This window comes from Dermochelys coriacea, chromosome 13 (assembly GCF_009764565.3).
Source record: "Dermochelys coriacea isolate rDerCor1 chromosome 13, rDerCor1.pri.v4, whole genome shotgun sequence".
In the NCBI taxonomy this organism is placed as follows: Eukaryota; Metazoa; Chordata; order Testudines; family Dermochelyidae; genus Dermochelys; species Dermochelys coriacea.
Genome location: NC_050080.1, coordinates 38,287,559 through 38,315,301, shown reverse-complemented (window position 1 = coordinate 38,315,301; position 27,743 = coordinate 38,287,559). Strand labels below are relative to the sequence as shown.

General features: G+C 50.9%; 2 protein-coding genes across 8 annotated transcripts in view; one reads left to right on the top strand and one right to left on the bottom strand.

Annotated features, from left to right (window-relative positions):
• Positions 1-4,991: 4,991 nt before the first annotated feature.
• Positions 4,992-19,477, top strand: LOC122456519 (immunoglobulin superfamily member 1-like). Of its 5 annotated transcripts, XM_043495948.1 has the most exons (13): positions 4,992-5,194; positions 5,674-5,712; positions 6,842-7,138; positions 9,335-9,607; positions 10,577-10,888; positions 11,565-11,858; positions 13,436-13,732; positions 14,315-14,668; positions 14,926-15,030; positions 16,318-16,339; positions 18,037-18,074; positions 18,577-18,719; positions 19,178-19,477. In XM_043495948.1, exons 1-12 carry the CDS (start codon positions 5,164-5,166, stop codon positions 18,630-18,632), a joined length of 2,118 nt encoding a protein of 705 aa, XP_043351883.1. In that variant the 5' UTR covers positions 4,992-5,163; the 3' UTR covers positions 18,633-18,719; positions 19,178-19,477. The 5 variants fall into 5 exon arrangements, with proteins under 5 accessions (XP_043351883.1, XP_043351885.1, XP_043351882.1 ...); XM_043495950.1 differs by lacking the exons at positions 18,037-18,074; positions 18,577-18,719; positions 19,178-19,477 and adding an exon at positions 16,416-16,812 and having other exon boundaries at positions 14,315-14,361; positions 14,440-14,668; XM_043495947.1 differs by lacking the exons at positions 18,037-18,074; positions 18,577-18,719; positions 19,178-19,477 and adding an exon at positions 16,416-16,812 and having other exon boundaries at positions 14,929-15,030.
• Positions 19,478-26,238: 6,761 nt separating this feature from the next.
• Positions 26,239-27,743, bottom strand: part of LOC119842272 (immunoglobulin superfamily member 1-like) — a 31,324-nt gene continuing 29,819 nt past the window's right edge. For all 3 annotated transcript variants that reach the window (XM_043495951.1, XM_038370199.2, XM_043495952.1), the window contains one exon: positions 26,239-27,481. In XM_043495951.1, the coding sequence (XP_043351886.1) occupies positions 27,335-27,481 (147 nt within the window). In that variant the 3' untranslated portion in view covers positions 26,239-27,334. The remainder of the gene's footprint in view (positions 27,482-27,743) is intronic.

Here is a 27,743-nt window from a genome sequence, read left to right as displayed (position 1 = left end):
CGGGGGGCCCAGATAATCTTAATCCAAGAATATTAAAAGGAATTGGCACCTGAAATTGCAAGCCCCATTAGCAAGAATTTTAATGAATCTGTAAACTCAGGAATAGTACCGAATGATTGGAGAATTGCTAATATAGTTCCTATTTTTAAGAAAGGAAAAAAAAAGTGATCCGGGTAACTACAGGCCAGTTAGTTTGACATCTGTAGTATGCAAGGTCCTGGAAAAAATTTTAAAGGAGAAATTAGTTAAGGACGTTGAAGTCAATGGTAAATGGGACAAAATACAACATGGTTTTACAAAAGGTAGATCGTGCCAAACCAATCTAATCTCCTTTTTTGAAAAAGTAACAGATTTTTTAGATAAAGGAAATGCAGTGGATCTAATTTACCTAGATTTCAGTAAGGCATTTGATACCGTGCCACATGGGGAATTATTAGTGAAATTGGAGAAGATGGGGATCAATATGAACATCAGAAGGTGGATAAGGAATTGGTTAAAGGGGAGACTGCAACAGGTCCTACTGAAAGGCGAACTGTCAGGTTGGAGGGAGGTTACCAGTGGAGTTCCTCAGGGATTGGTTTTGGGACCAATCTTATTTAATCTTTTTGTTACTGACCTTGGCACAAAAAGTGGGAGTGTGCTAATAAAGTTTGCAGATGATACAAAGCTGGGAGGTATTGCCAATTCGGAGAAGGATCGGGATATTATACAGGAGGATCTGGATGACCTTGTAAACTGGAGTAATAGTAATAGGATGAAATTTAATAGTGAGAAGTGTAAGGTTATGCGTTTAGGGATTAATAACAAGAATTTTAGTTATAAGTTGGGGACGCATCAATTAGAAGTAACGGAAGAGGAGAAGGACCTTGGAGTATTGGTTGATCATAGGATGACTATGAGCTGCCAATGTGATATGGCTGTGAAAAAAGCTAATGCGGTTTTGGGATGCATCAGGAGAGGCATTTCCAGTAGGGATAAGGAGGTTTTAGTACCGTTATACAAGGCACTGGTGAGACCTCACCTAGAATACTGTGTGCAGTTCTGGTCTCCCATGTTTAAAAAGGATGATTCAAACTGGAGCAGGTACAGAGAAGGGCTACTAGGATGATCCGAGGAATGGAAAACTTGTCTTATGAAAGGAGACTTAAGGAGCTGGGCTTGTTTAGCCTAACTAAAGAAGGTTGAGGGGAGATATGATTGCTCTCTATAAATATATCAGAGGGATAAATATAGGAGAGGGAGAGGAATTATTTAAGCTCAGCACCAATGTGACACAAGAACAAATGGGTATAAACTGGCCACCAGGAAGTTTAGACTTGAAATCAGACGAAGGTTTTTAACCATCAGAGGAGTGAAGTTTTGGAATAACCTTCCAAGGGAAGCAGTGGGGGCAAAAGATCTATCTGGTTTTAAAAAGAAAAGGAGTACTTGTGGCACCTTAGAGACTAACAAGTTTATTAGAGCATAAGCTTTCGTGAGCTACAGCTCACTTCATCGGATGCATTTGGTTTTAAGATTCTACTCGATAAGTTTATGGAGGAGATGGTATGATGGGATAATGGGATTTTGGTAAGTAATTGATCTTTAAATATTCAGGGTAAATAGGCCAAATCCCCTGAGATGGGATATTAGATGGATGGGATCTGATTTACTATAGAAAACTCTTTCCTGGGTATCTGGCTGGTGAATCTTGCCCTTGTGCTCAGGGTTTGGCTGATTGCCATGTTTGGGGTCCGGAGGGAGTTTTCCTCCAGGGCAGATTGGAGAGGCCCTGGAGGTTTTTTTGCCTTCCTCTGTAGCATGGGGCATGGTTGACTGGAGGGAGGCTTCTCTGCTCCTTGAAGTTTTGAACCATGATTTGAGGACTTCAATAGGTCAGACATGGGTGAGGTTTTTCATAGGAGTGGGTGGGTGACATTCTGTGGCCTGCGCTGTGCAGGAGGTCGGACTAGATGATCAGAGTGGTCCCTTCTGACCTTAGTATCTGTGAATCTATGAATCTATGAATATGATGTACGGGCCCCAAATTTCTTTTCAAAGGCCTGCTCTGGGATGTGGAGAACCCAGTTTCAGGTCTCTGGTCTGTGTCAAGCAGTTGACCCTGGGTCTTCTCCATCCTAGATGACTTCCATAGCCATGGGGCTACTCATAATTGTCCCTTCTGGCTTCATAATCTGTGATCATCCCAGCTGAGCCCCTGTGTAACACCTGCCTAAAACAATCCCTAGAGCAGAACTACTAGGAAACTCCCCCACTCCTGATTTAAAACTTGCCAGTGATGGAGAATCCACCACTCCTCACCTCAATCAGGACCTACTAAGGACACTTCTGCTGCCCTTTTCTCATATAATTAAAGACATGATGTTTCATTACCCTGGCATTCAATCCTAAAGGGAATTTCATTCCAGAATGGCCCCAGCTGTTCACTGGCAAAGCAGCCCTGGCTACTGAACACCCAGGTAGAGTAACTGTGTTGCTGCACAACCGTGTTGCTGCAAATAGATGCACTGCTCCTGAAGACTGCCCCTACTCCCAGTTCATCGCTGGATGGCGAGGGGGAGCTCATTCAGACACTGGCTTCCACTCTGCACAAGAACCCCCCATGATTCTGGGGGTCCTTTAGCTAGTCTGGGGTCCGGGCAGAGGCAATGACAAGGTAATCAGCCAGCCAATGACTTGTTGCACATGCGTCCCTCCCTTTGGGTGTAATATTGAGAAACTGGCCAGACGCAGATATAACAGCCCTGCTGGGACACCAAAAGGCTTGTTTGAAAATTTGGGAGAACGTTAAGAGGTTCTGATTGGAGCTTGGGAATTTGGGGCATGTTGGGGTCTCAAGGGGTGCCAGGGCTAAAGAGCCCATTGGGGGTGTTTAGGGAAGAAGTCTGTAAGCAGGATCTTGGCAGCAGCATCAGAGCTAATCCCAGGAACTCAGGGCCTTCCCTTTACTGTCCTTTCTCTCTGGTGCAGGTTCTCAGGGGGCAGCTCAGGAGGGAAATTTCCCAGCCCCAATTAAATCCTCTTAACTTTCTCCCTAGTCTCTGTTTTGCTTCAGTTTTCTGTTTGTTGCAGGCTCCAACCCTGCCTCTAGCCCAGCGAGTTGCATTTGCCCGCGATGCCAACCTTCACGGCACACGTGAAATTTTAAGAAAAGTCCCTTTGTGCTTTTTCCAGCTTGCCCCCCATGGTTGGGAAGAGCTCACCAGAAACAGCTGCAAAGCCACCTCAGGCTCCACCATCACACCCCAAATTAGCCGTGATGCCACTGAAAACAGGACAACAGTTGGAGAGTGGGATGGGGACGCAGTAGGGAGAAGGGAGGAAGGGGGAGAGTGTGTGGGGCAGAGGACCTTGGAGGAGAGACGCCTCATCCATTGTACTACAAAGGAAGGAAGAGGTTGAGGGACAGGACAGAGACAGAGGGATAAATAAAGAGGCACCCAAACTTAGGCCAAACTCCACCTCCGCGTCAGCGTGAACAGTCTCTGGCGTGAGGCTGTTCCTTCAGCTCAGCCATCGGCCCCGTCTCCGTTCCTGTAAACAGTAACAAGACTCAGCTGCTGGGTGATGCTGCTGGCTGAGACACGTCCATGACCCCTGCCCACGCGGCATTCACCTGAGAGCGGTGACTGGCGAGCTGGGTGAGAAGAGCAGGTCTAATTCACCCCTGTCCAGTTACATGTTCTGAGTCAGGGCTGACCCCCATGCCCCAGGGCAGTGCTAGGAGGCGCTGTGCTGTGGGGATCACGGTGGGGCTCACAAGGGGGCACTCTCCCCTGCAGTCAGGGCTGACCCCCATGCCCCAGGGCAGTGCTAGGAGGCGCTGTGCTGTGGGGATCACGGTGGGGATCACTAGGGAGCGCTCTTCCCCGCAGTCAGGGCTGACCCCCATGCCCCAGGGCAGTGCTAGGAGGCGCGGTGCAGAGGGACACGGTGGGGCTCACTAGGGGGTGCTCTCCCCCGCAGTCAGGGCTGACCCCATGCCCCAGTGCTGGCCCCATGACTCTTCACAGCCGGGAGCGCGGGTTTGGTGCTGGGCCCGTGCGCTCTGGTGTACCTGGCTAGGGAAATGGATGGAGTGAGGAGCCGTTACCTGGTTACCCTGTAGCTGACCCCTCTGCTATTGTTGGACCAGGTCCTGCAGAGCGGCTGGGAGCTGCAAGGCATGGTGGGAACCCCCGGCCTGGCCGTGGTCAGCCCACAGCATGTGGTGCCTCGATGATGGGGCGGGGAAGTGGCTGCGTCCCTCAGGCAGCACTTCCTCTGGCTGTGATCAGAGGGGAGCAGGCGGCTCACAGGAGACAGGCATTGGGGGTCCAGGCTCAGACTGGTCCCCCCAGCACGGCGGAGCTAAACGTGTCTCCCTGTGCCAGGTGAATGACTCACCCTGCACTCCTTCCCTGCCTGCCTCATTCATGCCTTCCTTCTATCTCCCCCTTTCCCTGCCTCGCTCTGCCACGCTCCTCTTCATCTTCCCCACTCCTCCGTCTCTCTCCCTCATTCACACGTTCCCTCCGTGTGTCTCACTTTCATTCCTCCTCTCTCTGCCCCCTCCCCACAGTTGCCTCTCCACTCCTCCTCCTCGCTGTGTCTCGTTCAGTCGTTCTCTTTCTGACTGTCCTCTTTGTTCTTGGTCAGTGACCTCCTTCTGCACTTCTCCTGCTGTGTCTTTCTCTTTCACTCTCTCCATCTTCATCTCCCCTCTTCTTCAGGCACTCTCTTCTTTTCCCTCTTCACTCATCCTTTTGTCAGTGCCTCATTCACCCTTTCCTTTTCTCACTCTTGCTCTGTCGTTCATCTGTTTACTCCCTTTCTTTTTCTTTCCTTTCACTTCCTCTATTTGCAGCCTGTCTCTTCATTCATCTCTTTGCCTCTGTCTGAATCCCCTTTTCCATCTCTCACTCTTTCATTCCATCCCGGACACCAGGGTTCCCCAGCCATCACCAGGTCTTGAGGTTGCATCGTGACCACCCATCCGTGCTCCTTTCAGACACCGTCTGGCCCATTCCAGGAGCTGGTTCCTCTCTCGGATGCGCAGACTTTGGGGAAGTGTCTGGCTCCAAGGGACAGAGGGTCACAGATATTTATAAGAGCTCGGTTGCCATTTAGGTAGCCCATTGAGGGAGCAGATTCACCTGGCAGCAGCATCCTGTTACACCCAGCATGGAGCTCAACGTCCTCCTCCATCTCCTGGGTGAGTGACCCTGCACTCCTCCTTCAGCCTGTCTCTCCTTCCGCCCTTCCCTGCATGCGTCTCACCTTCTCCTTCCACCTCCAGCTCCTTGGGGCCTCTCGTCCCCCAGACTCCATCGCCGGCCTCCATTCAGCGACAGTCTGGCGGGCATCTGGCATTTCCCAGCTGCACGGGGTCTGCTCAGGGGGCCTTTCGGTGCAGGGAGCGCAAACCCTGAGCCTCGGGCTTCTGCAAATACATTCACAGTAACCAGGTGGCTGCTTTCCTAGGGCTTTACTCCAGTATCGAGCTCCTGGTCTTTCTCCAACTGTCATTTCCTTCCACCTACTGCCTGTCGCTCTGCCCTAGGGAAATAGATGTTGAGCCTCGTCCACCTGGGCCCACGTCTCCCTAAATTACATTCCCTGTTCCCCAGCCCCCTCCTCTCCTGTGCCGTCCCCGGAGCTCTCACTGCCCGTCTCTCCTCTTCTCTCCTTCAGCTTCTCTCCAGATCCTTCCCCAGCTGGCATCACCTGCAGGTAAGGAGGGACCTGATCCACACACACGCCACAGCTGTCCGTCCAGGTGGGTCCCATCCATGAAAAGGGGTCACCCCATGGGGCAGACTTCCAGTTCCAGTCTGGCCCCATGGTAGGGGGTCTGGCTGCTTGGGTCAGAGAATAGAACATGGGGCCTTTCACCTCTAGGGGCCACTGGCTCCAATCCTGCCCCAGAAGAACTGGCTGGTCAGTGGGGTGGGCAATGGGATCAGACAGGGGACACTGATTCCAGTATGCCCTTGTGTGCCTGGCTTCTCACTGTGGGGTTGCAGGCACTGTGTGTAGAGACCCCCCCTCCCAGGCATCGTGCGCAGGGACCCTCCCACCCCACTTCAGAATGCGTCTCACTCTGGTTCTGCTCCACTCAGCTCCCAGCTTTGGGACCTGCATGGCCCTGGGCAAGACTTCCCAAAGTGACTGGTGATTTGTGGGGGGCTCAGTTTTCTGGGGTACCCTGGAAGCCTTATGGGGCTAGATTCTCTGATAGGGCTGAGCCACCCCCCCCCCCACCTTAGAACCAGGGCTCAGTTTTCTGGAGTGTCCTGGAGGCCTTATAGGGACTGGATTCTCTGATAGGGCTGATAGAACCAGGGCCCTTTAAACTGCTTGAAACGCAGCACCGCAAAAACAGACTCTAGCCCTGACCCCAGGGCCACATGCAGAGTGAAATCTCAGCAGGGCTGGCTGGAAGCCGGGAGGTGGGGTGGGATTTGAGCCTGGGGGTTTCCGTGGGGGGAGGTCTCTCTCCCTAGCTTCCATCTTCTCTTATCTCCCCACCCCACTCCCACTTCCCTCGTCCGTCCAGTCTCAGCCCCCTACGGAGCTGACTGAGCTGCACCATATCCGGCAGAGCCCGTGACATATGGCGTGGTCAGGTGAGAACCAGAACCCTCTAGAGGTGACAGTGGCTCCTGCTGCGTCCCCATGAAGCACAGGGGGTGGGTGAGGCCAGGAGGGATGAAACCAGAGCTCAGGGGCCTGTGGAGTGTCTTGTTGTGTGGGAGGAATGGAGAACTGCGTGGGGCTGCCGGCTCCAGCCAAGGGGGGTAGGAATTGGGAGGCAGCACTTGGTGCGTAATGTCTGCTGAATCTCTCTGCCCTTCCTCAGCCCCCCTGCAAGTCCCCACGGTCATTGTGGACCCCCAGCACCCTGTGTATTTCCCGGGGGAGCGTCTCACCCTCAGATGCTCAGCCCCTGGCGGGGAGGCAGTGAGCAGCTACCAGTTCTACAATCAGCACGGGGAGCGGGTCTTCACAGAAACCACTGGCCTGTCCGGGGGGCCCTGGCTAGTCCTGACGGCTGAGACGGGGAAGGCCGGGGCGTACAGCTGTGACTACTGGGCAGTGAGAGACGGGCGGCCCATCTACTCTGCACGAAGCCAGCCTCTCCGGGTACCAGTGATGGGTGAGTCCCCTTTCTCCTGCTGTCTAATAGGGGATTCCTGTCCCCATCACATGTGAAACCCGAACCCCCATGAACCTGCTCACTTCCACCCCCAGGATCTTCTGCCCTTGGTGGATGGTCCTGTTGCCTTACTCCACCTACTCCACAAACAATGAAGCCCCCCAAAGAAAACAATACTATTTCATAGATTCTCAAACAAGAAAGGGCCCCTGTGATCACCTAGTCCCATCTGCATCGGACGTTGCCAACGTAATTCCTGTTTGAACTAGAGCAGATCTTCTAGGGAAACATCCACCCTTGTTTTAAAAATGGCCAGCGATGGAGAATCCACCACAACCGTGGGTAGGTTCTTCCAGTGATGAATTCCCCTCCCTGTTGAAAATTTCCACCGTATTCCCAGTCCGAATTTGTCTAGCTTCAAGAAAAGGAGTACTTGTGGCACCTTAGAGACTAACAAATTTATTTGAGCATAAGCTTTCATGAGCTACAGCTCACTTCATGTAGCTCATGAAAGTTTATGCTCAAATAAATTTTAGTCTCTAAGGTGCCACAAGTCCTCCTTTTCTTTTTGCAAATACAGACTAACACGGCTGCTACTCTGAAACCTGTCTAGCTTCAGTGTTCATCCATTGGATCCTTGGCTGCCAGATTGAAGAGCCCTTTGGTATCAGATTTCTGTTGGCGCATTAGGTACTTATCGACCCCGATCAAATCACCACTTTACCTTGGTTAAGCTATCCTGTTGAGCTCTAGAGATTCCTTCAGCACCTGAGCTGGCAGTGAGGCCAATTGTAGATTTCAATGACGTGGCTAAGTTTTAGGTCGCTGGTTTGATTCTGGCTTGAAGGAGCTTCCTGATGGTCCCTTCTGGCCTTTGACTGCAAATACAGCACATTGTTCCACAGGGCTTGTGGTTCTTTGAATTCTCATTCTGTCCTCCAAAGTCCTTGCATGGGATGGGAGGGGAGGGTTGAAATTCTTTGTGGACACGTCCGAATGTTTCATTTAAACATTGTGGATCGGAATGAGACGTTTTCCTCCCTCTTGAAACAAAATCCTTTATTTATGGCTCTTTTCGTGTCCTGTATCTGCCTGGAGCGGCTGTGGTGCCTGATGGGAGTTTCAGTTCTGGTATTTTGTGGCCCCCATTCTTCTTTCCTGGCCAGCCCCTCTCCCAGAACTAAGCCCCCCCGTGCGTTGCAGCAGTTCAGCTAGAGGGGTGACCGCTGTGCATTTTGGCTGATGTAGGCTGGAACAGGGGTCTGTTCTGTATTCGATTGTTGTCGGTAAACAATGATTTCGCTGCCCAAACACAAACCAACAGAGAAATATTTCTAACCTTCATAACTGAAATTTATCACTAGGCAAAGTAAGGACAATGACGACAGATCTATTTCAGGCTATTTCCTTTGTATATTTTCTCTGTGTGGTGTCACCACAAGCCCTGGGCTGGCCATGTTGCATGAGCACAGCCTGTGGCGTGTAAGCTGGAGGCCTCTTCCTTTTCACCTCATCAGGCCCTAAAGGAGCCCGGTTTGAACCAGCATCTCCTAGGATGTTTTCTCACAGCCCCTGGGGGTGCAGGAAGCAGCCAGCCCTCACGCTCTCTCTAGCCCCTAAGCATTCTGTCTCTCTCCACGGGAGTGTGTTACTCTCCAGTGCTCAGCTCTCAGAAGGGAGATATGGCTTCTGCAATGAAATCGGGGTGCAGGTCTCTGCAGATCTCCCTGCTCAGAACAGGAGTACTCAGCTGGGGTTCATGGGTGTGATGGGGATCCTGAAAGCATACACCTGCCTGTACTGGGGAACAGAGTCTGGGTGGGAGACCATCTCGGAGCTCAGCCATCCCTGCTTGGCCCTAGCGACTGGTGCATCTGTTTCCTAGGGCTGGATGAGCTGGGGTCACTGGCATTTCTCCCCCTACAGCTGACTGAGACACAACCAGCAATGTAGCTGCTGTCATAGGCATCAGCTCAATTTCGCTACCTGGTTCTCCTCCTTCTAGTTGTGTCAGGTTTTCAAGAACTGAAATTCACTCCCCTCTCCAAGCTGGGGATAGAACCCAGGAGTCCTGGCTCCCAGCCCATGCCTCGATTTGATCTCGAGACCCCACTTCCTCATACGCAATTGCTCTGCTATTTCCACATGCTCAGAACATTAACACTCCCTCTTCTCGCCTATTCTTGCTCTTCGCAGATTTCCCTCTTGCTCCATCCATCTCTGGGATGTCTGATTCCCCCGGGAAGAGCCCTGTTACCATCGTATGCTCAGCCCCTCAGGGACATGTGGCTAAAAGGTACCAGTTCCTGAGGCAGGGGAATGTCATTGTCTCACAGTCGGGTGCCCGTCTCCGGCTCCATCAGTCTGATTTGGATGCTACCGGCCCTTACACCTGCAGCTATGAGGTCAATGTCTCAGGGAGAATGATCCAGTCACTACCGAGTGCCCCCCTCTCAATCCATCTGACAGGTGAGTCATGTTTCCATCTACACCTCTTGGGTCACGTGATGGCTGTCCAGACGTCTGTCCTGCAGACTGTAGGGGTTGTGGGCTACTGACCTGTACATCTGCAATGGACTGAGCAATCTGTCTGTAGGGCTGATGAATCCTGTCTGATATTGGGGGATTGGTATCTGGGCCAGACTGAAGACTCCACATTGGATGTGGGATTCTTTACCTTTGCTGTGGTCAGTTGGTCTCCATCTTCGGCTGAACTTCCAAAGGAAGGTGGGAACAGAATCCCACAAGAGGGTCGCTGAGTTAAAATGCTCGCCCATTGCAATGTGATTGCTCTGGGCAATCAGAGAGCTCCTATCCAGGAGAGCTGGTTTGTCAAGGGAGGTCGTGTTAGCAAATAGGTCCCTGTGATGCTCTCTTCAGCAAGGGAGAGCTTTGGTGCTGTTGAAATGTCTGTCACGTCCCTGACATTCCCACTTGTTGGCCTTGCTGGCAAACTCCTTCAGATCTGCCAGTCCAAACCTGTCCTTGCAGATCCCAACTGGTGTCCCCAGAGGCATCTCCCTGCAATTCCCAGTCCTGCTGCTGGGAGACTCACAGGAATTATTAAATTCACTGCCTCCAAAGAGACTGAGCACAGGTTGACCTGTTGGGTTAGCTGAAGGCTCACACCTGCCTTATGCCAGGACCATCACCTGATGGTCTTTAAAGGCCAATCAACCTTCCCTGAAATGGGCAAGAAAACAGAGAAAAATCAGTAAAATGAAAAGTGGGTGAACCCAGAGCTGATGCTCCTCAGAGAAACATCTCTGGGTGGGGAAGGAATGTTAGTGATCAGGGAGGGAAATACGGCGTGGTAGCAAAGGAACTTGGGCGTTGTCTCCCTTTGGACACATCAGCCATTTCCTGGGATTGGGAGGAGGGAGCTCCATAGCTCTGGGCGGGTTGTTCGAGGGCTCAGTCCCCACGGTCTCTCTTCAGGGCCTTCCGTGCTCCCGGAAACCTTTCGGCCAACTCTGTGGCTGTCCCCAACGGGTCCTGAATTCACCACCGGAGATTCTGTTACCCTGACGTGCTCAGCTCCCAGCTGGGATAAGAAGAAGGGGTTCTGCTTCCTCAAGGCTGGGGAAGAAGTGGCATGCACAAGACAGGCACTGGAGGACTCTCAGAGTTACCAGATTGGCAGACTCAGCATGGAGGATTCTGGCTCGTACACCTGTATGTACTGGGTAGCTGAACTTGGGAAGGAGATCTCCTCCCTAGAGAGCCAGCCCATCTCCATCACAGTCAGAGGTGAGGCCCCTTTCTCTCAGCATGTGATAGCAGGGACCAGCATCAGAACATATGAACAGCCATGCTGGTCCCTGGTCCATCTAGCCCAGTAGCCTGTCTCCAAGGGTGGCCCATACCAGAGCTTCAGGGGGTGCATACAGAACAGGGCAATTATGGAAGGATTCAGCCCAGGCTTCCATCATGACTTGTAGTAGTTGGAGGTTCAGCCTTACCCCAAGCATGGGGTTGTGTCCCTGACCATCTTGGCTAAGAGCTATCGATGGACCTGTCCTCCATGAATGGATCCAGTACTCTTGGGGAACCCAGATATGCTTTTGGCCACCACAGCATCCCACGGCAAGAAGAGCCACAGGGACAAGGCAACTGGGTGGTCGACCTCAGGGGGCTGGACAGTCAGTCTCTGGGGTTCTTTCTCCACCTGGCTTGTCCTTACACTTCTGGCTGTATTTGGCGCTGAGTAACGCTCCGATTTGCTCTTCGTGGTTGGGGCACAGAGGGTGGCCATCAGGAGATGGGAGGTATGAAGGGATTCTCTGTCGAAGGGTGGAAGTGGGGGTGTAGCTTCTCCAAGGGGTACATGACAGCTCCCCATTTTATTTGCACAATCAGCCAGGTGCTCTTCATTCAGAGCCACTCCATTTCTCTCCTTGCTTTCTCTGCTCTTCATTCTCTCCAGATGTCTCACTGCCCCCGTCGGCCCCCCAAATCATTCTGGATCCCCCAAAACACATCTATTTTCAGGGGGAACATGTCAAGCTCACCTGCTCAGTTCCTGGCAGCGAGCAGGTGGGGGGATACAGATTCTACCATCAAAGAGAGGAGCAGATCTCCGAGCTGGACGAGGGGCCTTGGCTAGAGCGTGTGGCTATGACTGGGAATGCTGGGGCTTACTCCTGTGCCTATTGGATAATCCGATCTGGGCAAGCGATCCTGTCAGGGAAAAGCGACTCCATCTCCATCGCTGTGACTGGTGAGTCAGCCCTGTCTCCAGCACCCTTTGCCCTTTTCGTGTGTGTTCTGGAGAGGCCCTACTCCTTCCATGGACTCCAGACTCTTCATGGCTACCTGTCAAATCCCAGTGACCATTGTAAGGTGGGAAACTGAGGCACCCAATATTGGCTTCATCTATTTTTTCACGTTTATTTATAAATTTTCAGATTGAATCATTGACACTTGTCATTTCTGATCATACACACATGACAAACCATAAGACAGATTGGACTGAACAGGCAGGGGTCCAAGTATCCAAATTTGTCTCAGTCTCTGGGCCAGTGTTCTCCACTTTGGGCCCTCGGTCATTTTCTTTTTATACATTAATTTGTCCTATGTCTGTCTTCTATGTCTTCAGTTATACATTTACCCAAACGTTCGTAAGTTGTTTTCATTCTTCTGTGTTACAAATCATTGGCATTGCATCAACTCCATGATTCTTTTGCCATTCAATGTACATTGTCACGAATAGGAAGATTAAACTAATAAAACAGCCCTTATTTTTCCCATTCCACATGTTGCGTGGTAGGTATTCAGCAGAATTCGCAGATTGAGACAGTCTGACATGGGCCGTGATGTTCACGTGTTTGCCATCCCAGACATCCAATACATGGCCAATGGTGGCCCCAAAATCACAGAATTCTTCCTATTTGCAATGGAATTGCTTAAAAAAATCCACGGGCACACAACTGGAAACGTGGCACACATGACTTGAAATACTCACCAAGGTTGTCAAAATGTACAGTGATATGCCGAATGCCTCCCCAGAGGAGGGAAGGGTTGGTCGACCTGGAGATCTTTAAATCAATCATCTCCGAACAAAGGTTGGCAGGTCCAAAGTCAATCTGTGGAAGTGGGGCTCGTCCAATGACCGAGACAGAAGTGACTGCGGGCAAACACAAACTAGGGAGCATCTCTTGGTCTGCCGGCTCCTGGGGGAAGATCTGCAGACTGGGCCATAGCATGTGCCCAGCACTGGGAAAACTTACATTTGTGGTGGAGGATGCAAGATGAAAAAGACCATTCAACATCCATCGTCATGAATGATTAGTATTAAACTACCAAACCACAGAGTTGATTTATACCATTCAGCACATTTCTTACTCTTTAGCACCACAGCTCATTACCTGTGTCTCGTCTTCAGTTATCCATGAGTGTAACCTTTATTTTTCTTGAGTAGGGAAATTTATGGAGGCCACCAGGTCCTTCTGGAGTCATATCCTCACCTTTGCCAAATGTGGGTTTGTCCAGGCTCATTTGCTTTATGTTGAGCAGCTCAAAGTTCAGCACTTCTGATTGTAAATCACTTAAAAGTCTCACCAGGAATTTCTCCTGTTGTATTTTGAGGTGCTTATTCGGTTAGGTGCTGTAGCCGTTCCCCAACAGCTCTGCCGGTTGTGAGATGCTGTTCCACTCAGACTGGGGATTGTCATCTGTCCTGGGCAGTGTTTGCTGGGGGGTATTTCACAGGCTGGGGGATCACTGGACTCCCCGTATCGACTTCTCTTGATTCTGGGGGGATGCCCCTTTGCACTGACCCCTTTCTCTCTATTGCAGCTCCTCCATTGGCCCCCAAACTCTCTCTGCATCCCAAGCTCCCCGTGTACCTGCCTGGGGAGAAGGTCACCCTCACCTGCTCAGTCCCCCATGGCAAGGAGGCTGTGGGGTTCAGGTTCCACCAACACAGAGGGGATCAGACTCCTGAAGAGCTGCCAGCAGCCAGCAGGGGACCCTGGATGGAGCTCATGGCGCAGATGGGGAATGACGGCTCCTACACCTGTCAGTACTGGAGATGGGAGGCCGGGCAGGAGATTGTGTCTGAGGACAGTAACAGCATCACTGTACCAGTGTCAGGTGAGGCTCTGACCTCTGGGATGCTCCCACCGGGTCTCTCCCCATATCTCAGGTGCTGCTAGACAGCCAGGTGAGCAGTGAGACTCGGGGAGAGCAGAGATGCCCTCACCCCTCCACAAACCTCTTTGTCCTCTGCCCTTCCCCACCCCCACCCTCTGCTGCCCCAGTGCCCATGATACAGTACAGCCGCCCCCTCCCCGCCCCCACCCTCTGCTGCCCCTAGTGCCCATTATACAGTACAGCCCCCCTTCTCTACCCCCACCCTCTGCTGCCCCTAGTGCCCATTATACAGTATAGCCACCCCTTCCCCGCCCCCACCCTCTGCTGCCCCTAGTGTCCATTATACAGTACAGCCCCCCTTCCCCGCCCCACCCTCTGCTGCCCCTAGTGCCCATTATACAGTACAGCCCCCCTTCCCCGCCCCACCCTCTGCTGCCCCTAGTGCCCATTATACAGTACAGCCGCCCCTTCCCCACCCCCATCCTCTGCTGCCCCTAGTGCCCATTATACAGTGTACCAGTCCCTTCCCGATATTGGACTGTGGTTCCCCTGCTGACCTCTCCCTTTTTCTACTCCCCTTAGACCCCCTTCCCCAGCCATTGCTGAGCGTGGATCCCCCATCTGGAGAGGTGAGTGAAGGGCTCCCCCTGCTCATCGCCTGCATGGCCCCTGGTGAGCTCGGTGAGTGGAGATTTCACTTTTACAAGGATGGAACTGAGATTGTCCCCAGAGATGAGGGGTTTGAGATCAGCACCATGGAGTCCATCTCTGGCTCTATGAACATCTGTTTGCTCAGCATCCCACGGGCTGGTCCTAACAACACTGCGGAATTCACCTGTGGGTACGAGAAGAACATGAGCGGGAGGTGGATCCAGTCCCTCAGGAGCCGGGCTGTGAATGTTACCTGGAATGTCACCAGGAATTACAGCTGGAGAGGTGAGGCTCCCCATAGCATTAACAGAATGAGAAGGAATATTTCCCCTGAGGTGCAGTTCCCATTTTGGACCCATAGGTGGCAGGATCACATCCTGTATCTGGCATGCAGAAATTCCTTTCTTAAAGGGGAGGGTGCAGATTGTCCCTATTCTGCAGCCTGCCTGGGGTATAGCAGAGTCCACAATGCCATGCAGGGGAATGTTTACATTGCAGATCCTGGCATAACACCTGCTGTCGCTCTTCCCCCTTCTCTCAAGGAGGCTGGGCTCTGCCCCTCCCCTTGGTGGTCGGTTGCGGTGGTGGAGGAGCCGCTCTAGGGCTACTGGCTCTTCTTGGCTGCTGCTGCAGAAGGAATAAGAAAGGTACCAGTAATGCAACCTGGATGGGGAATGGGAGCTGGGGTCTCATTTGTGCAATTCTGGAGGAGAATGGACAAGATTGGGGTGGAGAATGAGACCCAGGTGTCCAGGGATCCCCAGGGTTATGAGGCACAAGCCCTTAGTGTGAGGGATTCTTGTCTGTGTCCTGCTGTGGATCAGCTCCCGGACTCCACTAGTCTCTGGCAACACATGCTCCTGGAAACTTTGCTCTCTGTACAGGGTAACGATTACCCCCTGGTCCACTGAACACCCCTAGAACTTTTAGATCTGCTGTCCCCAAAGGAATAGGATGCTCCAACTTTGGATGCTCAGTTCGGGGTCTCCACTCACCATGTGGCACTTAGATCTGTTTATGGGAAAAACAAGAGGAAGTTTATCATCAAAGCGACACGTGGGTGAGGTTTTATTGGACCAGTTTCTGAAGGGGAACAAGACAAGCTTTTGAGTGATACAGACCTCTTCTTCCTCTCATCTGAGACCAGAGATTCAAGGAAGAATATTGTAAACAAACGATTTCATATCAAACAAAATTGTAACATGCTTCCTAGAGCCTAAACTGAACTCCCAGGACATTTCACTGTCTCCTACATCATAGCATTGTCTCATCATTTTCAGTCAGGTTGGCTGAGATCCTCCTTCCCTAAGATCAAACCTCATGGCAGGTTGTCTTCAGAGATTGAAGGCTTCCAGGGCGCATCTCTCTGCGCCCCCTAATGTACCAGATCAGACCTTTGACCTCCACCTGAGAACCAGTTTTCCCCAGCGCTGTTTACCTCTTCCTGTTAGCATCGCCCCCGATTCTCCACAAGCTCTTTGTTGGCATTGGACCCAGAATGCTGATAGACTTCTACAGGGAGACACGCCGTGGTACACTATGGAGATAAGCATCTCCCAGCTCCTGTCTGGAGTTGTTTGTCTCATGGCACGCTACCTTGGAGTGACCTCCCTTTAACCACGACAAGACCCAGAGAAAATAATATTCAACATCTCCGCATAACTCCTCGCAGATTTTCCATACATTTGTCTCGCAATGGTCTTGATGATGCATGTGATGCAGGCTTTCATTAGCGACCTCACGTGACGTTCTTTGGTGGACCCATGGTAGCTCTGCACCCCTGTGTGCCCCTCTGTCTGTTGGCATCAAGAAGGCTGTGGGTCAGAGCCATGCCAGGCACTCACCCCATGCCCCATGTGGGAGGAGGAACTGGGGTGGGGGAATAAGGGAAACCAAACAGCCATTTAATGTAGCTCCTTGACCTTCTCTCACAGGTAGCAGCAAGACAGCAGCTGGGTAAGATATCCCGTTTTCAGAGGTATTACTTCTCCTCCCCAGGGGAGGCTGTCTATCTGTCTGCCTCCCCTGACAGAGTAATCGATATCCCTCCAACACATTGGCCCATCCCATCTGTTACAACAGAGGAACCTGCCTCCTCCCACAACATCTGCTTTCGTCCCCCAACTTCTCCCCTCTGGATCGAGCCATGAGGAGCCAGGCTGTGAATGAGAGAGCACAGATGAGTGAATATGAGAAAGAGAATGATAAATGAATGGGAGAGAAGGAAAAAGGGCTGGGCCAATGAGATGTTTATTTTCCGCTATCTGTCCCCTCCCATGTTCACCACAAGTCCTTCCCAATGCTGGGTGGGGAAGTCCTGAGATGGGTTCCCTAGGGAGGTGGTGGAATCTCCATCCTTAGAGGTTTTTAAGGTCAGGCTTGACAAAGCCCTGGCTGGGATGATTTAGTTGGTGTTGGTCCTGCTTTGAGCAGGGGGTTGGACTAGATACCTCCTGAAGTCCCTTCCAACCCTGAGATTCTATGAGTCTATGATTCTATGATCAGAAGTGTATATCTAGGTCTGGCAGAATTTTGATTATTTTGTTATAATTTCAACAGGTAATAAGCATTTAAAAATATATATTTTTTCACAGTTGCAAGAAATTACCAGAGAGAAGTCAGACAACAGGGGGCTTAGAGAATAATTATTTAATGACAGGCCATGCCAAGATTCAAAAATAGTTTTATATCTTTTACAGCCCAGATTGTCAGCCCCACATGCCAAAATATACAACATCAATATCTTCAGATCAAACTTTGATTCTTAAACAGCCTTTCCCCTTACATTGCTTATCTGTACATTTCTGGAAATATTTTCCCCATTTGTTTCTGGAAAATCGTCCAGTCGATCGCTTGACTGCACTTTGGTTTGTTATGAAACATGCTCAAGAGACCAAATGACCAATCTCAGTCAGGTTTATTGCAGAAAGTAAATTATAGGATCAGACAGAGAGAAAAGGTTCAATATGATACTCGTTTGATAGATTTTAAGTCTAGAAATGATCATTGTGATCATCTAGTTTGATCTCCTGCATAACACAGACCAGAGAACTGCCCCACAATAATTCCTAGAGAGAGAAACTTTTAGAAAGACAACAAATCTGGATTTAAAAGTGCCCATGATGAAGAATCCACCATAACCCTTGGTGCTCCATTGCTTAATTAAATGTTCATGCATTATTAGCAGTCTAATGACGATGGCCAGTGTGACACATGCTTTCAGTAGTGACTGTACATGATGTTATATTGGTGACCCTATGGGTTCCCCATAGCCCCATGTATCCCAGTGCCCTTTGCCAGTTGCTACAAGGAGGTTTGGGGCCAGGGTGAGAAGCAGAGCAAACAAGCGAGAGATGCAGCGAATAGATAGTGAAAAGGAATGGAGGAATAAGGGAGAGAAAGTCAGGGAAAGAAGGAGGTGATGAATAAAGAGGAGAGAATGAGCGGGAATGGAGGAATGAAGCAGAGAGAAAAGCTACCACCCAGAGCATTGTTGGCCAATGATAGCCCCACGCAAAACTCCTACCCTCAGCCATTATCATACTCCAGCAGTCTGTTCCCCAAATCCTCCCAACCCTTAGGAGTAGGAGGCCATAATTCCCCCCTCTGACCCTCCCAGCTCCATCACTGAGACATAGTTCTGCCTCTTTCAGCTACCTGGGTGTCAATGGAGCCCCTGGGGTCAATTTAGGTGAGTAATGACCACCCAGCTCCCCGCCGGACTCTCTCCCCCACTTTATAGCCCATGGGGTCTCAGAGGCGCGACACGGTACACGGGAGGTGTCTGATCGGCCTTCTCATGGCCACTTCCCCTTTAAGAGGGGAATTTCTGACTGCCACACTCCGGCTCCCCTAGTGGTGATGTTGAGACTATGTTGCCAGCTAGTGCGTCAAAAATGGGAATTGCAGCATGGAGAAAAGAGACCTTGAGTCTGGCTGTTGGGCGGAGGGTCTGACGCAGAGAGTGGGGACCGGGTGCGGGATGGAGGGTCTGATCCAGGGCTGCGGGGAGGGGGGACCGGGTGCTGGATGGAGGGTCCGATCCAGGGCAGCGGGGAGGGGAGACTGGGTGCTGGATGGAGGGTCCAATCCAGGGCAGCGGGGAGGGGAGATCGGGTGCGGGATGCAGGGTCCGATCCAGGGCAGCGGGGAGGGGGGACTGGGCAGTAGGGTCTAATCTGTTATGGGATTAGCTCTGCAGCAAAGGAGCCGTGACGGGTGGGATCAGCCGGTGATGCACAACCAGTGACGGCTGCCCAGCATCCCTGGTGGGAATTCCAAGAAAAGAGACAAGGGAGAAGAGGATGCAGGCACCGGGGCAGGATGCAAAACCCTGGTAAACTCAGAGAGGAGAGTGCCCCCTGCTGAGCCCCCCCACCCCAGTCTCTGGAGCACAGCACCCACCGGTGCCATGCGGGAGCACTGGAGTCAGTATTCCCCCAATGGCAAAGGGCCTCCTGTTGAGATCTCACCCAGCTCCCTGCAGCACAGCGCCTCCTAGTGCCGCAGTGAGGTAATGGGGTCAGCTCTGAGTGTGTGGGGAGTGCCCTGATCCCCCACCCCACTCCCTGCAGTGTCCCCTAGTGTTGCCCTGGGGCAGTGGGGCCAGCACTGACTCCAAGGGGCAAGTGTCCACTACTGAGGGCCCTGGTCCCTGCAGCACAGTGCCCCCTAGCGCCCTTCTGGGGAAGTGGGGCCAGCACTGACTCCAAGGGGAGAGCACAACAAAAGTTCTCTACAGCACAACATAAGCTCTTGGCAGACCTGATTCTTCTCTCTTCTCCACTTTCCTAGTATGCAGTAGCCACATGCTCCCCTGTGAGCCCGGGGAGCTCCACGTTCCACCAGCGAGGAGGGAATTTGGTCTCAGAGGAAGTTGTGTACAGTGAACCCCTCTTCTAATCCCTGTCCCCCAACTTCCCAGCAGCGCCCTGCTCCCATTGACTGAGAATTCCCCAGACCTCAAGCTCTGCTGACTCTCAAACCTTTGTCACAGCAAACACCTCAGTTTTGTTCTTTTCATCTTGTGGATTGAGGGGGGTGGGAGGCAGGACTCCTGGGTTCTATACCCAGATTTGGGAGGAGAGTGGGATCTAGTGGTTAGAGTGGGGCGGGGGGGCTGGAAGGCCAGAGTCCTGGGTTTTGCCCTGCTCTGGGAGGGGGAGTGGGGTCTAGTAGTTAGAGCAGGGGGTCTGGGAACCAGGGCTCATGGGTTCTATCCCAAACTTTGGGAGGAGTTTGGGTCTAGTGGTTAGAGCTGCTGGTGAAGGATGGGTAAATACCCCTGTCTAACCACGCTCTTCTGAATTAAACTTGTTTCTGGCCCAGTTTGGTTGGTGCCATTTTTTACTCATGTATCAACTGTGGAGTAGTGGGAGGTTTGGGGACCCTGGTATTTTCAGGGTGTCCTATGGGAGACAAAGTAAATCCCTATAGTTGCTTGCACTGGGTCAACTGAAATCTCCAGCTCCTATTGAGCCTTTATGCTTACAAGGCTGAGAGCGCTACGAATGGGACCGGACATCAAAGCTGCACTAGGGCAAACCCTAGATGACAGTTTCCTGATGAACTAAAAGTGACTCTGATTATTTCGGTCAACAGACATGCAAATTATGCCCTGGTAAGGAGGGCTGGCCCCAGGCCAGGAGGCTGCTTGCATCAAAGATATAATACTGCAATTTCTCTACTTGTGTTCTGGGCAGAAATACCCTTGAGCACATCGGGATCATCAAACAACGAAAAAAACCCTCCAGCAGTAACAGCCATTTCATCACTGTAAATGGCCCAGACCCCCGGCTTGGGTCAATGGGTCATAGCTCGATTGAATCAATGGGTCAGATCCCCAGCTGCGGTGAATGGGTTGTAGCTCCATTGGAGTCAATGGGGCAGATCCCAGCTGGGGTCAATGGGCCATAGCTCCCCAGTGGGTGTGAACCAGTGTAACTCAAGGAAGATTCCTTTATACCAGCTGGTACCCTGGGCTACCCTGGGAAGATCCAGCCCCCTGGGGCTGCTGCTCCAGCCCCACCCACCAGCGCTGCATTGAAGTACAAAAGCCAGTGCAAGGCTTGGAGAAGGTGGCGGGAAGTGGCCAGCTGCCCTCAGCCCCTCCTTACCTGAGATGCTGCTGCCTGTCCAGCCGCCCAGTGACTGCAAGTGAGGCTGTGACTTCCTCTGCCTCCATCAGAGGGGAGGGGCCCCGCCCCCTCCTTGCACCCAGACGGGGGCCGGTGGCTGAGCTGAGAACCCAGCTCCCAGCCCAGAGCGACCAGCTCAGCATGGCGCTAACTCTCCTTCTGCCTCTGCGGGTAAGTGACCTCCCTTGGCCCACAGCCCCCTGTCTGTCTGGAGACTCCTCCACCCTGCCCCACATCCCTCCATCCCTCTGAATCCCCATCCCCTCCCCGGAGAGCTCAGCTCCTCTCTTCCAGCCTCTCTCCAGATGCTCCCCAGGCTGGCGTCCCCCGCAGGTAACGACGTCTCCTGTCCTTAAAGAGCTGCTCGCGGGGGGAAGGGGTGTCTCAGGGAGTGAGGATCCCCCTGTACTCACGCTGTGGTGTTTGGGATAGCAAGGAGGAGGGAACCCCAGCGTTAGGATATAGATATTCAGGTCTGTCTGTAAAGGCCTAGACTAAGAATTGCCCTGCTAAACCCAGGGTTGTGAGTTCAATCCTTGAGGAGGCCATTTAGGGATCTGGGGCAAAAATTGGGGATTGGTCCTGCTTTGAGCAGGGGGTTGGACTAGATGACCTCCTGAGGTCCCTTCCAACCCTGATACTCTGTGAAATTTAGGTGTGTTCTTCTCACGTGGCTAGTTCTAGAGGTATAAAAGAGAGAATCAAAATCACTGTCTGCCGGTGTAAGGTCCTCCTCTCACTGCGACAGTCCGAGACCCTGTGCTTAGGCTAAGGCCTTTGGCTAAGCAACAGAGGTAGCCATAAGCTGGGAAGCGACGGGTCACCTCCTCCCATTCCAACCTCGTCACATTGAAATCAGGTGCTATAAGGCTGTTAGGATACAATCCTGTCCTGATAACGCCCATCGCCTCCAGAGAAAGGGAAGTGCCTCGAAAATGTAAAAGGAAACTTCGTTTGATAGCATCCTGTCTGGCAAGAACTCACTTATCAATAGCTGGGATGTGAAATCCTCACTTCTGTATTGTTTCGTCATTATAGTTCCCACTTTGCTATTGTTTATTTGCATGGGCTCTGTCTGGTTCTGTGATTATACAGCAGACAGAAACAATTAATTTTGCTGGGTGTAACTAATTAAGGTGATGGGATATAATTGGTTAAATAATCATGTTAGGATTGGTTAGTTACATTTCAGTAAAATGATTGGTTAAGGTATAGCTAAGCAGAACTCAAGTTTTACTATATAGTCTGCAGTCAATCAGGAAGTGCAGGGGGGGGGGGGAATTGGAATCATGTTTTGCTAAGGGGGGGGAAATTGGAATCATGTTTGGCTTAGAGCAGGAATGGGAACAGGGACACAGGTAACATTCTGTGGTGTCAGAAGGGGGTGGGAAGGGGGACACTAAGGAAGGAAACTGGAATCATGCTTGCTGGAAGTTCACCCCAGTAAACATTGAATTGTTTGCACCTTTGGACTTCGGGTATTGTTGCTCTCTATTCATGCGAGAAGGACCAGGGAAGTAAGTGGGTGAAAGAATAAGCTCCCTAACAACAGCATCCTCTGGCAAGGAGTTCCACATGTTGACTGTACATTGTGTGAAGAAATACTTCCTTTTGTTTGTTTTAAACATGCTGCTATTTTAATTTGGTGACCCCTAGTTCTTGTGTTAAGAGGGGTAAATAACACTTCCTTATTTACTTTTTCCACACTAGTCATGATTCTATAGACTGATTTTATATGGCCTGTTAATAAATTTGTTTTAATCTAAACCAACCCAGGGCTGGATGTGAATTCAAGTCACTGGTAACTCCAGTTAATGTGGCGAGCAGCTGTGGATTGTCTCTTTAAAGGAGCAAGCAACCCTTATTATTTCTCTGGATGCTCCAGGAGAGGGCTGGACATTTCTGGGCTGATGGTTTGTGGGGAAATTTGGGCCAGGGAAGCATTAGGGTCCCATGATTAGTAGTAACCAAAACTTGTGAAGACCAGAGTATGCTGAGAGGTACCAAGCAGCCTGCTGGAGTCAGGTCAGTGTGACCTGCGATTGTGGGTCAGTGGGGGGATATTATCAGGGGGAATCAGGCTGTAAGATGGGGGGATGAAGTTGCACAGATGAGGGAGCTGGAATTTGCCCAGCTGTGCCAAGGGTGGGTCCATCTTATAGTGAGAGATGCCAGGAGCTGGAGGTGTTTAGCGTAACAAAGAGAAGATTAAGGGGGAGCTGATCACAGTCTAGCGGTTCCTACCCGGGGAACAGAAACTGGACAATCGACAGCTCTTCAATAGAGCAGACAAAGATCTAACACAACCCAGTGCCTGGGAGCTGGAGCTAGACAAATGCAGACTGGATATAATGCACAGATTTTAACAGTGAGGGGAATTAACCACTGGGACAATTCCCCAGGGGTCATGGGGGATTCTCCAGTGCTGGTGATTTCTGAATCAAGCCTGAATATTTCTCTAAGAGATCTGCACTAGGTCACAGAGGAATCAATTCAGGGAAGTCCTAGGGCCTGGATGACACAGGAGGTCACAGGACTCCATGATCACAATGGTCCCTTCTGGCCTTTGGATTTATGGAAAGATCGCAGAAGGAGAGAGAGGGAGAGAGACGGGCCATGGTTTATTTGCCGTGGTGTATTTCTCAGTGTGGGGGTAGGTGCAGGGCAGTGAGATGAGGCTGGTTTGTGATCATGTCTGTCCAGGACCATCTCTTCCCCCTTCTCCATCATAGCTCTCCCTCTCCACTGACCCCTCTGCCTCTGTTCTAGATTGCTCGCCGACCACACGCTCTCTCTGTACCCCGGGTACACAGCGTATCTACCAGGGGAGCGGGTTAACCTCAGGTGCTCGGCTCCTTTGTGTGAGCAGGTTTTGGGATTCAGATTGTCTCAAGAAGGGCAGGATGACTCCAGCATAGTCCAACAGTTGAATGCAGGAGCCTGGACCTCACGGTTGAAAAGGGAAATGCTGGATCATACACGTGTGGACACTGGAGATGGGAATTTTATGGAGCGATCGCATCTGGGAATAGCAGCTCTGTCTCTATCAAAGTGACAGGTGAGCCCCTGTTTTTCCTGCTGTTTGAAGGGCGAGTCACTGGGAATCTGAAGCCCACCCTGTCACAGAGCCTCAGGTGCAGTGCTCTTGAGCAGCTCTGGAAAAGTCCCTGAGAGGGCCCCACCCACACACTAGCTCCCTTCAGGTCAGTCTCTTTCTGGGGAAGGCATTTGGCTTCAGTGCCTCCTGGGATCGAACCTTGGAGCCTTTCGCAACCCTGGGTCACCCTGTGAGCTCCCCTGAGTGAGTTCACCTGAACTGGACACCTGAGACAGAGACTTGCACATCCAAAGGGAGCAATACACCTCCCCCTTCCTTAAACTGCAGTGACTCTCAGTCTGCCGGGTAACAGCAGGGGGGTTATTAGCTGTCTGGGACACAGCAGAGAAAGTCCTTAGTTACCGTACAGAACAGAAGAGTAATATAAGGGCCCTACCGTCAATCAAATGTTAACCCCAAGTCTTGACCCTTAAGCCCCGCCCACCTGTCACCAGAAGTCCCAACCCCTGGTTTATTACTTCTGGGGTGAAGCCAGACACATGACTGGAAGCAAGGTGTGTCATGTGACCCCTCTAAGAGCTCCTCCCACTGCCCTCTACCAATTAGGATGGGCTTCGGCCACAGAGGATCACCCTGAGAGTAGATTTGACCAAAATAGGGCAGCTTCTGGGGCGGGATGAACTGCCCAGAAGAGTGTCGTGTGATCCCTCTAAGAACTCTTCCCACCTCCCACTGCCAATCAGAGTGCAGTACCACCACCCCATAAGTACCAGCCCTGGGCAGAAGAGGCCATCTCTTACAAAGAGTGCATGTTCTAGAAATTGTAGAAATGCTGAGAGGAAACATGGATACCTTCACCACTCCCGTGAGAACTTTGGACTTTGTTTTAGCCCCAAGGGCCTTCGACTACCACAGAGAAAGTGCTACATCAGCAACAATTCCGAGGAGGAGGAGGGAGTGACTGAGGGGAGCCCTTTGGCCCAGCTGTTGATGGATACGTTGGAACTCAACCCTGAAACCCAACTGCTCGTGAGACGCCCTGATGAGCGTGGCGGCTTCCCATCATCCACCCCCCTGAGGGATTATTTAGGGGACCTCATGAGTGAGATCCCACCAGATCAACACATCACTGAGTTTGTGTCGGCAGGCCCGAAAACGTACAGGTACAAGCTGTCGGGAGGAAAGACCTGTATGAAAGTCAAAGGGATTACCCTGAACATAGCAAAGATCTAGGCCTGGACTATTGCACAGTCCTGTGAGGAAACACAGCAGACCTCTATCGTAAGGAACAAAAATCAGTGGCAAACAGAGTGTGGCAAATTGCCAGCACTACTATGATGGGTCTCACACTTTCTCTTCTTGGGTTGGGGTTCAGGCCACCATTTCTTGCCCTTAAACTGGGGTATTAACTGCCCCACTAGTGTCCTAGAGGAGGGAAGTAGAGAGGGAGGGACCCGGGCCTGCCCTCTACTCTGGGTCCCAGCCCAGGGCCCTAGGGTTAGCGGTAAACCACTAGAACTAGCGGTTTCTTCCCCTGGGCTACTTCCCTCTCCTGCCCTTCAGCTTGTGGGGCTTCCTGCCCTCCCTCTGCACAAACCAAGTGTCCCTTTACCTAGGGTCTTGGTCTTCTTAGCCCACCGCAGCACTTCTTCAAACTCTCCTCTGCTTCCCTCCAAACTGCTCTTTGCTCCAACACCAATCCACTCTGCTTCAACTCCTCCTCTTGTCTGATTGAAGCAGGGTTTTTTTATCATGTGACTGGCTTCAGGCGAATTGAATTCAGCTTTAATTGGCTTCAGGTGCTTTAATTTATAGTAAACTTTCTTCCCTCTACAGGGAATAAGGTTCCATTCTAACACTATCCTGGTGCCCTCTGGCCATGCTGTATCACAAGAGACAAAAACCCTTAAGAAAATGCAGAAAGTCGTTTACAAGAGAGTCCTAGGCTTTTGAAAATGGATGCAAGGTGGTATATTGTATCCAGTGGGGTGAGAAAAACTGCTTAGTCTAGTTGTTGCCCAGTCTAATAGGGTTGAGCGTTTAGACTGCGTGCTTATATTTTATTTCTATTGGTAACTAACTCAGACTTTTTGCCTATCACTTAATATCATTTAAAATCTATATCTTTTGTAGTCAAATTTGTTTATCTTTACCAGTGAGTTTGCTTGAACTGTGGGGCAAATCTGCTCAGGTTTGCAAAGGCTGGCGTATGTCCTCTTTCCATTGATGAAGTGGTGAACCAGTGAATAAGTTTTCACTAGCTCATCTTGAGCAGAGCAAGATGGTATATTCCTGAGGCGCAGTGCTTGGAGCTGGGGGGATCTGGCCGGTGCTTTTCTCTGTGTGATTCATGAGTGGCTCTGGGAACACTCATATAATACAGCTGGGGGTGGGGCTCCACATGCGGTTGTGCTGTGTGATCACAGTGCCTGGAGGGGTTGCTGCTAGTCACTAGCAAAGCATTGTGAGAGACAGCCCAGGCTGCGGAGAGTTCAGTGGGTCCAGTGGTCCCAGCCTGTATCCCGGGGATCCCGGCACAATGGTCACTTACCCCAAAAATCACATCTCTCTTAGGTTGCTTCCAGGCCCAAGAGACCAGTCACTTACCTCAAATCAACTGGTATCCTAGATCCTACACCAAAAACAATGCCTGTAGCCAATCCTATTATAAAGATTTATTAACTAGGAAAAAGGAATATGAGAATTATCTGCAGGTAAAAGCAATCAAATAGAGACACATCAATGAGCTACCATGTAAATCTGAAAAGTGACAGATTTGTAGTGATCTGTCAATTCAAAGGGTCTTTCAGGGTAGATGTAGGAGGCAGCCCCTGGGGATCTCTGGCTTCAGTTCAGAGTCTCTAGCCTTTCTGAGTTCAGACAGCCAAAAAGATGCAATTTCTTCTTGTCAGGGATTTTTATTTCCTTCCCCCAGAGTTCAAGAGCAGGGGAGAAGTTCCCATCCACATCTCCTCTATATGGGTGAGAAGATGCAATCAACAAAGTGTTTTGTCCTCTGATGTTCCACAATGGCTTGTCTGGTGTCTAAGGGCTTTCTTTTGCTGGGCAGGAAATAACACCTCCTGTGGCAAACTTGTATTTCACACTTGGTCATGTTTCTCTCCAGACTGTCAGCATTTACAGTTTCAGAGCAAACACTTAACTATCACCTTATAACATGGGATATGGACTCTATCAGTGAGATTAATGCAGGCAGCAACATACAAGCATTTCATAGAGTCTAAACACTAAAGACATTCTTAGAAGACTAATACCTATTTAGAGCAAATCTAACATACGGTGACCTGGTCTGGTCTCCAGTTATGAGATTGTAAGTTCTCAGCTAATGCCTGCAGCCTGGGCAAGAGTGGGCATCAGACCTGCCAGCAGCATACAAGCCAGGCTATTTTTCTTATCTGCCAGTTAGCCTGATTCACGCAGACGCATGAATCCACGTTCCTTTGTCTAGGGCCGGCTTCTTTATCAACTACCTCCGTAACATATTTCCAGCATACATACGTAACACTTTCTACATAATCCGTGCATACATCACACAGTGGTGTTCATGACCAATGGGTTACTAGTTTTTATACGATACCTGACAAGATGCTGGTTGGCTAAATATTCTGTCTATGGTGCTTTGGGTGTGCCCATTGCCAAGTGGCATAAAAGGGATCTTGGGGTATAAAGAGTTAAGGATAAGGATGCCTGGAGGAGGGGGAGAACATCCAGAGAGACGTATAGAGTTTCCCCTCCTTATTTAGTTGCCTTCCAGGTGTGCGTTGTCACTACCTCGCTGTACAGCACATGCTCATCTTCAGCAGGTTTTGGATTTTTTGCTGTCTGGGTTGCGTGGGCCTGTGAAGCCGGGAATACCATGAGCGCGTAGATGACTTCTGAGCCCTGGTGAGGGTGGAAAGAGAAATGGTGATGGGGAGGGGTGCACGGACACTAAGTACTTGGATGCTGGAGTGGAGAGTACGCCTATAAAATAGGTAGTTGCAAAGACATTGGAGGAGACGATCAAAGTGATCTCAAAAAAATGGAGAATTCCCCTGAAATCAGTAAAATGGAATTCAGGGAAGTGCAAAGTACTCCCTTTAGGAAGGAAAAATTAAAGGCAGCAGGACAAAAGGGGTTTAACTTGTATGGCCGCAGTACTGCA